Source organism: Argopecten irradians, chromosome 9 (genome assembly GCF_041381155.1).
Source record: "Argopecten irradians isolate NY chromosome 9, Ai_NY, whole genome shotgun sequence".
Taxonomy (NCBI): domain Eukaryota; kingdom Metazoa; phylum Mollusca; class Bivalvia; order Pectinida; family Pectinidae; genus Argopecten; species Argopecten irradians.
In genome coordinates this window covers 12,984,523-12,997,064 of record NC_091142.1, presented here as the reverse complement: position 1 = coordinate 12,997,064, position 12,542 = coordinate 12,984,523, and the positions used below count along the sequence as shown (strand labels likewise).

The following is a 12,542-nucleotide window of genomic DNA, read 5'->3' as shown; positions in this document are numbered from 1 at the left end:
TGCCTTAATTGTGTAGCGTCAGTTTTGATGAAATTGTCAGGACATACGGATGCTCTTACTGTTCACTTAAATTCAGAGTTAAACAATTCCTGAAGGCTAAACGGCCACCATCCCCAGCTTAGCCTCCACTTTTCCTCCTCGGAATTCCTTCAAGTTCTATTAGTATTCAGTGACCAAATGCTGCAATAGAAACCAAGTTTAAATCTTAATTGTAAGTTGATGTTTCTATCGGCATGGGGCTGTTTCTGTACACCAGATTCCTTCTGTTCAGTTATCCGGCATTAATCCCCATTCGGATTATCATACATATATAAGACTTGCAATCAAATCCTTTTGTTTCTTTATCTTGGAGCATCTCATCACAGCTCAGAGGACCTCCGGTCCCCACATAGGCTCTGGTACCTTCGGTACCCATTCAGTAGGGTATTTCCGATTCCCACCATAGACTTTAGATCTGGGACCTTCAGTCCCCACATAGGCTCTGGGACCTCCGGTCCCCACTTTAGCTAGGGAACCTCCGGTTTCCATTGTGACCTCCGGTCACCACATAGGGGCGCTGGGCAAAAAAAAGGCATTTTTTTTCGCGACATAAAACATTTAGCGCATTTTATATACGACATACAGCTGTCAGAAACAACTGTATAATATGTATATCATTGCATCATAATCATCAATTATTCTAATATCATTACCTATATTATGGCATCAAGTAGACTTTGGAGTGTTTGTGAATTCTCCAAAATGTCTGAGACATAGAAAGAAAATGTTGACTGTTTTGATAATGATTCATTTAATTTTTATTTGGATTAACATGTACAGGATGCCATAATATCTGCTTTGTTTCAGTTCTGTATTTGTCTCTGTACTCTCTGCTGATTCCTTAAGTCTTACTTCAAGGAACATCTTCCATATATTTGTCTTTGCAATGTGTGTTTGTCATTTACAAAGTCCATTCAGTCTCTCATTAAGTAACGTTAGACATAGTTTGAGATGTTCTAAGAAACCTTAACTTCATCACTTGAGTCTTGTTACATAAGCAGCCCCCAAGATTTTTGTAATTACAGAGTTTCCTTTATTTTCTGTTCTGCAATACTGAGTTGATATTAAAGTTCTGACGCAAGATCGAAAAAAATAAAATCCTAGAGAAGTTCCTTTAATTCTTGAATTTGTTAAATAAATAGTAAAACTTTATCTAGTAATAACAAACATCAAACTCTTGATACAAAACATTTTTATTTGTTGCTGTACACAGCTGGTAATATTTCCCTTACAATAAATAGCACATCAGCTGACCGGTGACACACTTCAATACACTACAAGGTGGCGCACATTGTGTCCGAGTGGAAAGCACTTTATATGAGGACAAAATCAACATGAATCAAGGTGAATTCATTTTAATGTTAACATGTACAATTAATAACATACAACAATTCCACATTTGCATAATACAGAGTTATTTCCCCTTGCAGGTAGGTATTTGATTGTGACGTCATGTGTTTGCGAGCGTAACATCATACTTTTCCGAGAGAACAATGTGATTTTCACTCACAAAGTAACAACATACCTGCCCACAAGGGAGCTACATTTGTAACTCTGTAATGTGTAAAGACGGAAGAGCATCGCTGAAATTTTTTAATCTTCAGTATTAAATTATCTTACGATCATACAATACTACTGTTTACAAAACGATGGAAATTTTTTATGAAAACTTATGTTCATGAGAGGGAACTTTTGATTGAGCTTTCAAAATTAAGTGTTTGGCCCTAAATCTTGCAATCAAATCTTATCTACATTATAAATAAAATATTATCTGTATCATAAATACATTCTGTACGCAGGTATCTATACAAACTTTCTTTTTTTTTGACAAACTACCTGAACAGGAATGTAAAATGATCACTTGTACAGTCCAAAACTATACTGACAAAAGACTTATTAGTCTTAGTACAACACACTCCATACCAATAGTTATTCAGATATCCTATATGGTAAGTACCTTTTTGCATTTCTAAATGAGTCAAAAAAGGAAAGAAATGAATAGTTACATTTTTCTACAATTGTATCTTCATTCCTTCAAATGAGATAAGTGTTTTTTTATGTATTAGGGAGACTATGTCACACGATAAAAATAGCGTAGCACAGTGCAATCAACTATATAATGGGTCTCCAACATCGTAAGATAACATGTTTTACATGAAAGATGAGATACATGTACAATTACATTTTTGCAGATTTGCCATAAAAATGGAGATTCATGTGCTAGAACCATTCACGTTTTATAGTATTAAGTTAAAGGCCCACTATACCTTTCCGGAAAAACCCAGAAAGGTTTCTTAAAAACATTAATAACATCAGAAAATATATATCGATGTCCTAAGATGAGGTTACAACACCAAACACATGCAAGATTTCCTGCATAATATATGAAAACAGGGGAGAGTCATTTCGCTGTTTTGCTGTCTGGTGCAGTGACAGTCAACTACCGCACGGTATTTAGGATGACGGTGGGAAACATAAGATGACCTGCATTATGAAAATTAACATTTTATTTATTTCAATAATTATTTTTCAGAACGTGATGATATGTGAAGAATTACAGTAAGTTAATGACTTTTGCGACTCTACAAAATTATCTATCTCGTTTTATATTCCCATTTTAAAAATCAAAAGCTGTTTCGGAAAGGAAGTGGGCCTTTAAGGACCCAATTGCAGATGTTACATTCTATCTAGGCAGAGAAGTGGAGAGTGATGTTTAAACAAGAACTTACATAATACACATTTGATAAAAATAACAATAACTAATAAAACCCTGACCGGGTCTTGTAAAACATCACAATGATAAGACACAAATATACAGTTACAAACATTTCAACAGAAAATTTGCAGTTAAAAGCACTGCCTGAACACAAAAGTGATACAGTATATATCATTAATTAATACTCTTTGGTAATTATAAATAGGAGGACTAATTTATAATAAATGTAATTAACAATTATATTTAAACCTGATAAAATTCAATACATGATCATTTTAACAACATATTAATATCAGAAAATGTGACATATTGTCGAAGCAATTGAGATTCAGAAAATTTAAAATTCAGGTCGTCAGAAGCTAATTTGAAGTGATATTACAGAAGTTAAAATGTTAAAATTTTACAGTGTATCAGATTCTGAAACTTATCAATTTAGCAATTAACCCAAGACATAGCTTCAGAAATATTTTGGCATTTTAATATCATCTCGTTCTCGATTGACTTAACTCATATTTAAATACAATTTAATTTTGACAAATGGTCTAACAATCGAACAGTTCATTTGGAAAACTGGCTGAAAGGTGTATATCTTTTTCATTAAATAACAAATATCAAAAACTGGCGCGTCAGAGTTAAAAAATTTCAAAACTTATAAATTCTATCAGTAAAAGGTGCAGATTAAGAGGTAGTTTGGAACAAGGCTTTGACATTAACACATATACTAACTAAGGAGATGCGTATACTGTAAAGCACAGGGACTTGACATAAATTTCCAATTAAAGTTCAATATATGCAGTATAACATATCTATATTAAACATTGGATGAAAATTCATGTTAAGTCCCTGTGCTGTAAACCACATTTTTTTCGTGAGATACTAATTTTCACGGAACTTTGTGAGAGAGCTCAAACGCAAATTTAAATGTTTCGTGAATACTAGTGTTAAAACGTAATTACAAAATGTAAAATAATGCACTTAACAGCTTTAATCACTAATTAATTTGCAAAAATGTTGAAATTGATTAAGACAGATGTGAAATACAGTATATGCAAAAAATGTGGTTTGCAGTAGATAGCAGATTATGCTGTAGTTTGTGTGAACATAAAGTCGATAAAAGGAGATTTGTTTTCCTCTAGTCAGTACAATCCTAATTTTGTAGACTACAACACTTAACAGGTAACATACAATGATCCTCCTAAATATCGTATGGCCAGTTACTTACATGGGACAATTTTTTTCGCGATTTTACCTAAAAAAAAAAGAAATTTTTGGTGATCCGACTTTCACAGATTTTGCAGATCAAATTTTTGTGACCAAGGAATGTCCCACGATATCATGAGCTCAACCTGATTTGTGCTCTTCAATGAAGAGAAGTCGACTCAGATCTTCTAGCCTATAGACAGAAGAGCTACCAGAAGTAGATCGGCTATAAACGGAGTGATCGGAAGTTATATTCTAAAAGTAGAAGAGAGCAAATCGAGTTAGGCTACAAAAATATCATCACTGCACAAAAAAACCAGCTCTACAGTTATGTTTGTACATGTACATGTAAAGTGATAACAAAAACACAATAGATAACCCACTTACTTTAACAGTAAAACTTCATCCTTGACTTCCAATAACATTATCAGTAAAACTGAAATTTGTACTTAGAGCCACGGTTTCATAACATTAAACGACCACAACAAAATCAACACGTCAACTTATCTAAGTCTGGTACTATTGATGGTAACAACCTACTTAGGGGACATGTACACGTATATATGAAACACATTAATTTAAAAGGTGACCATTTACATAAGGATAGCAGTAAACTAGTAGCAGTATCTGCTACAGAGTCAGATCTACCAACTACATGTACAAACAAATAACAATAATAACAAGTTTACTTAACACCTACAGACCACAACCTAATATATACAGGTTTAATAGTACATTAACAACAAATGAAAATGATTCATATTTCCACAAACTAAAAGTTGTTTGTGCTCTATTTATATCTAGTCTTTTTTGTTCCTTTAATTCACCGTTAGAACACTATTCTGTATTTGCGTATTACAGAGTTATCTGCCTTTGCGGGTAGGTATTGATTGTGACGTCATGTGTTTGCGAGCATAATGTCATACCTTTCGGGGAAAATGACGCAAATTGCACTCACAAAATAATGACGTAACAATTGATACCTACCCGAAAGGGAGCTAACTCTGTAATATGCAAAGACGGAATAAAGACAAGGGTCTAGACCAATACGGTTATAGCCCTTACTTTTGGAGTAATAAATACACCTAAAAAAATCTATACTTGAGTCATTTTATTTTCATAATTTTCAAATAAAAAATGTGGCAAGATAAAAATGTTAAACCTTCTTGATACACCCCTGCACCATACCTAAACAAAATGGACTCTTTAACAGCTAGTGTAGAGAGAAAAACAATACCGGTAATTTCAAATGGGACTTTTCTGGAAATATGTATAAATCTTAAACATATAACGTTACAATGATTTTTTTTTCACAACCTTGCATGCACACAAACATGAGTCTTGCGTATTTAAAAAGTTTTGACTAAAAATGATGTTACAAACTTCTACAATATATGATATACAAAGTCAGTACCTCTTTCATGAGACAGCTGGCGCATTAACTGCAATAGAATCAAACTATAAACTAAACAACAATATAACTTTACTAATAACTAGGTAAGTAAATGTTTAAGATACTACAGGCTGACTGTAATTCATTGTATACTGTGATGTTGTCCTGTATTATAAATACATAATTAGTTATTGTTAAACTTTATTGTTAAATGTAAACTTTATTGTTAAATGTAAACTTTATTGTTAAATGTAAACTTTATTGTTAAATGTAAACTTTATTGTTAAATGTAAACTTTATTGTTAAATGTAAACTTTAAAATTTGAACACATATCAATCATAATTTAGTTTGCAACTGGAAATAACTTATTAATAAAGACAATTTTAAAAATTTGCTTGTAAATGAGCAAAATAACAATATTTCAACAGGATTTAAATTTAGCATGTTTTAAACAAAAATACTGAAATGTACAACTGAAATAATAATTGCAAACTATCCTTCAGATTTTTATATATGACTCTATATGGAATATAGCTTCAAGGCTTTGAAGAAAATTCTTTCCAAGTGTGAAACAAACATGCACTTCAACATGAGGACAAAAACAACAATGTTTACCAAAGGATAGAACATCAAATGCTGAATAAATTTTAAAATCATAAGTAAGCAAAAAATCGCAGTGTAAAAATTTTGTGAAAAAAAAAAGACAATATTTACAGAAATAAAAACAAGCAATTGGCTTTAAATGTCCATAATATAAACAATCTTGTGTCATTAAAATGATGGCTACAAAAATAGCTGGAATGTTAAATGCGTTATATGAATAAACTAAAAATATGCATGCACACTTCTAATAAATAATAAAACAATATGTGCATACAACGAGCATTAGATACAGGTAATGAAAGAAAAACAAAAAAAAAAGAAGCAAGCAAATTTGTAAGTTGATCAGCCACTTTAGGATCATAAATGTTAAACATTATTGCAGTTTTAACCGATCAAATGAAATCTGCTAATTATCAATTTCTCTTTTTTTTTTTTTTTTGTTAGTCAAAATACTTGCCACCATAAGGCATTTGCTGTTGCTTGAAATTTCATAGAAGATTGATTTAATAATTGATAGTGATGCCATGGATATAGCAGAAAATAATCCTGTCAGTTAAGGGGCCATAACTCCACAAAATTGTCTGCTGAAAATGCTGATCAAGTTTACTTTGTTTTACATGCTTAAAACAGCATAAAATCTGTAGAAAAAACACTGACCAGCGGTCAGTACCTGGGAAGTGATTCAAAAACTTGAAACCTAGAGGTGGATGGCTAGTGGTTATATGTCATAACACCATAATCACTCGGCCACCGCGACACTATGCATGATTAAATCTGGTGAAGCAAACATGATCTATGCATAATATACTTTTTGAACTTCAACTGATGCTATGCAAGATGCAAGTGAGTCTAGAAGTGGATATGATTATTAAAGTGAATATTTGGTGCAGAAAATTATACGCTAATATCAGCACTGGCAAGAAACATCTACAAATTGTGAGTATTAAATCATACGTGTACAATGGTTTGGGCATAATGGAATTTGATATACATAAAAATTCATTGACTGTATATCAAATAAATTCTAACATCAAGCTTACACTAAATTCCATACTATCTAACAGAAGTGTAATAATTGAAATGGTTGCAAAATGTTTCAGATTAATATTCCTGCTTTGAAATTAGTGCTTTAAAAGCTTTTATTCCTCTTAAAAATAATTATACACATTATTCTACTCAATAAGTGCCCAGAATGCTTAAGAAATGATGTGGTACTTAATGAGACCAAATTTAGACCTTTTACAAAATTATTGCACAAAGCGAACCACAAATAAATTTTAAGAAGAATTAAGACAAAGATAGTCCGTCAAATGAAACGTTAGTAAAATAATATATTTTCAGGGAGTGGACATGCTTGCACCTGATTGAAACTAAGAACACGGATAATTGCAAGAAAATCGTTCTCAAGTCTCCTCTGGTTCCCTTTAGTCTACCAGGCTACGGGACAGATAGATAGAAGATGTATAAAAAAACTATTATAGGGAATTTGTTCACTTGAGTACTTGGGCACGTATTGGGTTGATTATGGTATCTTGTCTTTCAGGTTATTGTATTAGATAATAGTGAGTACTTCAAAATATTTTGGTCTTGATACCATTGTCGTTGATACATTGACAGGAAGAAGCACTAAAAAGACTTTGTCTCCATGTCATTGTCGTCTATAGGCAAGAAGAAGAAGACAGCAGCGGCAACAGAAAAAATGAAGCCTCCCCAGCCAAAACCGTAGGTCCAATCAAAATCCCAGCGCTTCACATTGATGAATGTCTGTATAGATTCACGAAACTTGATCGGGAAAATGATCAGCGACAGCAAATCTGATAATGCTGTAATTAAAATAAAAATAGCATTAGAAGGTGACTAAATAGCATTAGAAGGTGACTAAATAGCATTAGAAGGTGACTAAATAGCATTAGAAGGTGACTAAATAGCATTAGAAGGTGACTAAATAGCATTAGAAGGTGACTAAATAGCATTAGAAGGTGACTAAATAGCATTAGAAGGTGACTAAATAGCACTAGAAGGTGACTAAATAGCACTAGAAGGTGACTAAATAGCACTAGAAGGTGACTAAATAGCACTAGAAGGTGACTAAATAGCATTAGAAGGTGACTAAATAGCATTAGAAGGTGACTAAATAGCATTAGAAGGTGACTAAATAGCATTAGAAGGTGACTAAATAGCATTAGAAGGTGACTAAATAGCATTAGAAGGTGACTAAATAGCATTAGAAGGTGACTAAATAGCATTAGAAGGTGACTAAATAGCATTAGAAGGTGACTAAATAGCATTAGAAGGTGACTAAATAGCATTAGAAGGTGACTAAATAGCATTAGAAGGTGACTAAATAGCATTAGAAGGTGACTAAATAGCATTAGAAGGTGACTAAATAGCATTAGAAGGTGACTAAATAGCATTAGAAGGTGACTAAATAGCATTAGAAGGTGACTAAATAGCATTAGAAGGTGACTAAATAGCATCAGAAGGTGACTAAATAGCATCAGAAGGTGACTAAATAGCATCAGAAGGTGACTAAATAGCATTAGAAGGTGACTAAATAGCATTAGAAGGTGACTAAATAGCATTAGAAGGTGACTAAATAGCATTAGAAGGTGACTAACTATGAAGATCTGTAATTATTCATTGGTTACATGTGTTGTTGATTAAAAATGCTTTGAACATCATGCATTATGCTTTATTGACAAAGTAAAAATAAACTATTTACTGGAGCAGAACTGTTCTCATATACAAAGGGGAGATAATCAATTATGTAGTGAGCAGAACTGTTCTTTTATCTAAAAAGGGGAAATAACCAACCACTCAATGATTAAAACTAGTCTTTGATTGGCAAAGGGGAGATAACCAATTCCTAAGTAAACAGAACTGGTCTTTATCCCATGAAAAAGAGACAACAAGTCTCCATAAGTTACCTATTAGTTTATTCATAGATGGAGATGTTATTATTATTACCCTGTGAATAAGACCTTTATTTATGATATTTACTACAGAAAATACATAATCACCACTCAGACAGGGAATATTCATCTACCAAGAGAAATTAAACAATCATTCAATGGGAAAAATATGACAATATTTACTCTGGGAAAAATAAATTATGACTCATAAAACCCTCTATATCAACTTTTTCACATGGGAGATAACTATTTACTTACCAACAAGAGTAACAATACCACCGGCTATTATATAGAAAAGTTTTCTTCTTGGGATATCCAAAGAACAGAGTCCAAGTATACCACAACCCACAACTACCACACTGAACAGGAGAGAGACAATGCTGAATGTAGCACACACCTTCACCCAGTCTGAAAAGTAAGAAAATATATATCAGGGTGGAACATTTTGTAAAATTATTATTCATGAAAATTATTATCATAGCTTTTTGTACCTCATTTATGTCTTTATGATCATATGTGAATATATTTATAATCAATGCAATGTTTAAAATTAAACTAGTGATAAGGAAACGGTAATCAAAATTAACACAGGATGTGCATTCTCATGTTCACATTCGGTAAGGCAATGACAGATACTATTAATTCATGATTGCAAAGTAATGTTACCAGTAATTATACGTACATGTAAGTTGGACCTCTTTTTCATTCCAATAGATCACATATTATTTTACATTATTATAAGTGATTAAATAATGCAGAGTGTTCATGGTCAAGCTCAATCAACATTCACAAAATTTACATACAAATGTATTTTACATCATTTGATATACCTGTTGTGTTCGAAGAACATGAATTTCCTTCGCAGATATCCCACAATCCCCATGTGATGCTTTGTCGGTTATCATGATGAAATTTCACTTCTACCCACTCCTTCCCAGCAATGCTACTGATCAGAAGAATGACTGTTATCCCGCTAAAGATAACCGCTATAAGCTGAAAAAGTGAACAAATTCTACCTTATACATAATGTAACATAAGACTATATAAAAACCATAGTCTGAAAGGTTGACGCACAGAAAATGAAATAATGCATATTTTATCTGAAAAGGACCCCATTCATATTGAACACCCCACACAAACTCAGAGGTTATAATTAAGAGTTTTTACTACTATGAAACAACTTTTTGCAGATATTTGATATCATGATTTCCATTTCAAAACAAATTTGTGAAGATCAACTGGAAATTCCTATTAATGAATTATGTAGATGGTCACTGGAGATAAACTTTCATGAATTTTCTTGGATAGTGAAATTCACAAAAGCAAATTGCATGTGAAAGAAAGCTTACAGTATATGATCTGCTAAAATATATGTTGTATTGAGGTGGGTTTAAATTTGACAATACTCATATGAATTATGAACATATTTCAGCAGAATCTTTCAGACAAATCTTTAAACATTTCTATCTAAAAAGTGAAATATACTTGTAGAAGAGCAGGGTAAAAAACACATTCCTGTCGAGTGCCCGAACAGAAATCAAACCCGGATCTCCCGTGTGAAAAACTACAGCTATACCGACTGAGCCAAAGAGGCATGCTCCGTCAGCTGAGTGACAGAGACTGTATTTAACCCAAGTATGGTCAAGCGCCCAAAATTCGTCAGGGACCTGTTTTCGTCATATTTACAATTTTGCTTATATCTCATGAACTATCACATGATTTCATGAAGAGTGTCGCCTGCCAAAGCAGATTTGATCAAGGAAGATTTGTCTTTGCTTAAAAGGGAGTGTGTGTAAACAAGTGCTTTTATGATAACGATGCAGCAATATACCCCAAACCAAAGGTAATTGATCAAGTCCAATTTAAATGAAACTTTAGAACGCTACCGTGAGTGTTTGACTGTCCATGTGCACTGATCAGCAGTATGTCAACAAAGTACTAGAAGTCATGTGTATGATCATGTGATTCATTGCCCAGATTTGGATTATTACAAACTATTTTGGCGATTCAACTTACCCGAAAATTTGGTGCGATATTGTTGAAAACATAACGTTATTCTATGTAAACAAAGGTGTTAGTCACTTTCCATGAGCAATTGGTTCAAAGACTTAAAATTTATGCAACAACAAGAAATTTTCAGCTTATAATAACCACAATATCACAAATGCCTGCTGCTCAACATTTATTTGGAATGACCTAAATTTTTGTAATATGCAAAACAGCCTCCCTGACAAAAATAGGTCCCTATTGTGTCGGTCATCACCCAGAGACCAGCAGATATAAATTGTTCGGTATCATGATATATAGATAAATAATGAATTGATAGACAATTTGTTGTACAAGTAAGACAAAATATTATATATTTGTGGTGATAAAATTGGTACATTTTATTTCTTGCTGGTTTGTTGATATCCGACAGGATTTGATTACCCTGACGAATGTAGCGGGATTGGACTGGGTTGATCATCGGTGACCAGGTAGCTCAGTCGGTAGAGCACTCAGCTAGTGTTCGGAGGGTCCCGGGTTCGAATCCTGGTCTGGCCGCTACATTTACTCCTCTCCTGTTACAAAATTGGTGCCGAACTAAATAACCCACGGTTGTGGTGTTTGGAAGTGTCTCGTATGTCTTTGATGGCGAAGACTTCGAGAAAGGAGGGAGGAGTGTAGCGGGATTGGACTGGGTCGATCATCGGTGAGCAGGTAGCTCAGTCGGCAGAGCACTCGGCTTGTGTTCGGAGGGTCCCGGGTTCGAATCCGGGTCTGGCCGCTACATTTACTCCTCTCCTGTTACACGAATATTGGCCCTTCAAGGGTAACTATGTACAAACCACACCGACCCGCTTCTTTCACATACTTATCACTTTATCATCATAAAAGTACAATGTACAGTATTGGTTTGAATATATGGATTATCAAATTATGGATGGATCATTCATTTGGCTATGCTGTATTTTTTACTTAAATCTCTGTATCTGGATGTTAGAACTTAAAAGATCACGGATTATGGTAAATAAACCTAAAATTCATCAAAATCTCTAGATGTGTATTGGATTTATAGAAAAAGGCATTTTAATTTTTTATAGTTATCTTTTTATTAATGATTTTCATTCAGTACAATATACTAATACACTCAATAGACTCTCAAACACATACACACATACTTAAAACACATACACTCATACATATATACAAATACGAAGTTTAAATGTCTAGTACATAAGGAGAAAGAATTATACAAATTAGGAGTTTGGAGGTGAGGGGAAAAACAATTATATTGCACTGAATATAAGGAAAGGAATCAAAGACAGGATTAGAAGAAAAAAAGAGTGATAGAGTGGCATTTTAAAATTGTTGATAAGAAGTATTCAAATATTCACATAGTAATAAATCATTGTGAACTTTTGATACATTAACAATTTTGGAGATTTGCATGCATTTTACACAAAATCAAACGCAATGTGACATGACCAACTAAATTGATTTACTGCATTTGAGGAATACAAACCTTAATTGGCCTGATCTTCACTACCGCACTGTCAACCATTTTTCAAAGAATCATGTGAAACATTAACGAAAGTGGACATTTGTCCTTATGCAAGAAAACTTTCAAATAATTACCGCACAAATAATTATATTTCTTGCTCAGAAAAGTTACCGGAAGTTATACAAAGGGGGATA

The 12,542-nt window shown here is 33.1% G+C and overlaps 1 protein-coding gene across 1 annotated transcript; it reads right to left on the bottom strand.

Moving 5' to 3' along the window:
• Positions 1–1,214: 1,214 nt before the first annotated feature.
• On the bottom strand, positions 1,215–12,530 carry LOC138331513 (p53 apoptosis effector related to PMP-22-like). The gene is made up of 4 exons (XM_069279193.1): positions 12,370–12,530; positions 9,695–9,857; positions 9,123–9,272; positions 1,215–7,775 (listed from the first exon to the last, which is right to left on the bottom strand). The coding sequence occupies exons 1-4, from the start codon at positions 12,406–12,408 to the stop codon at positions 7,579–7,581; spliced, it is 549 nt and encodes a 182-aa protein (XP_069135294.1). The 5' UTR covers positions 12,409–12,530; the 3' UTR covers positions 1,215–7,578.
• Positions 12,531–12,542: the final 12 nt, after the last annotated feature.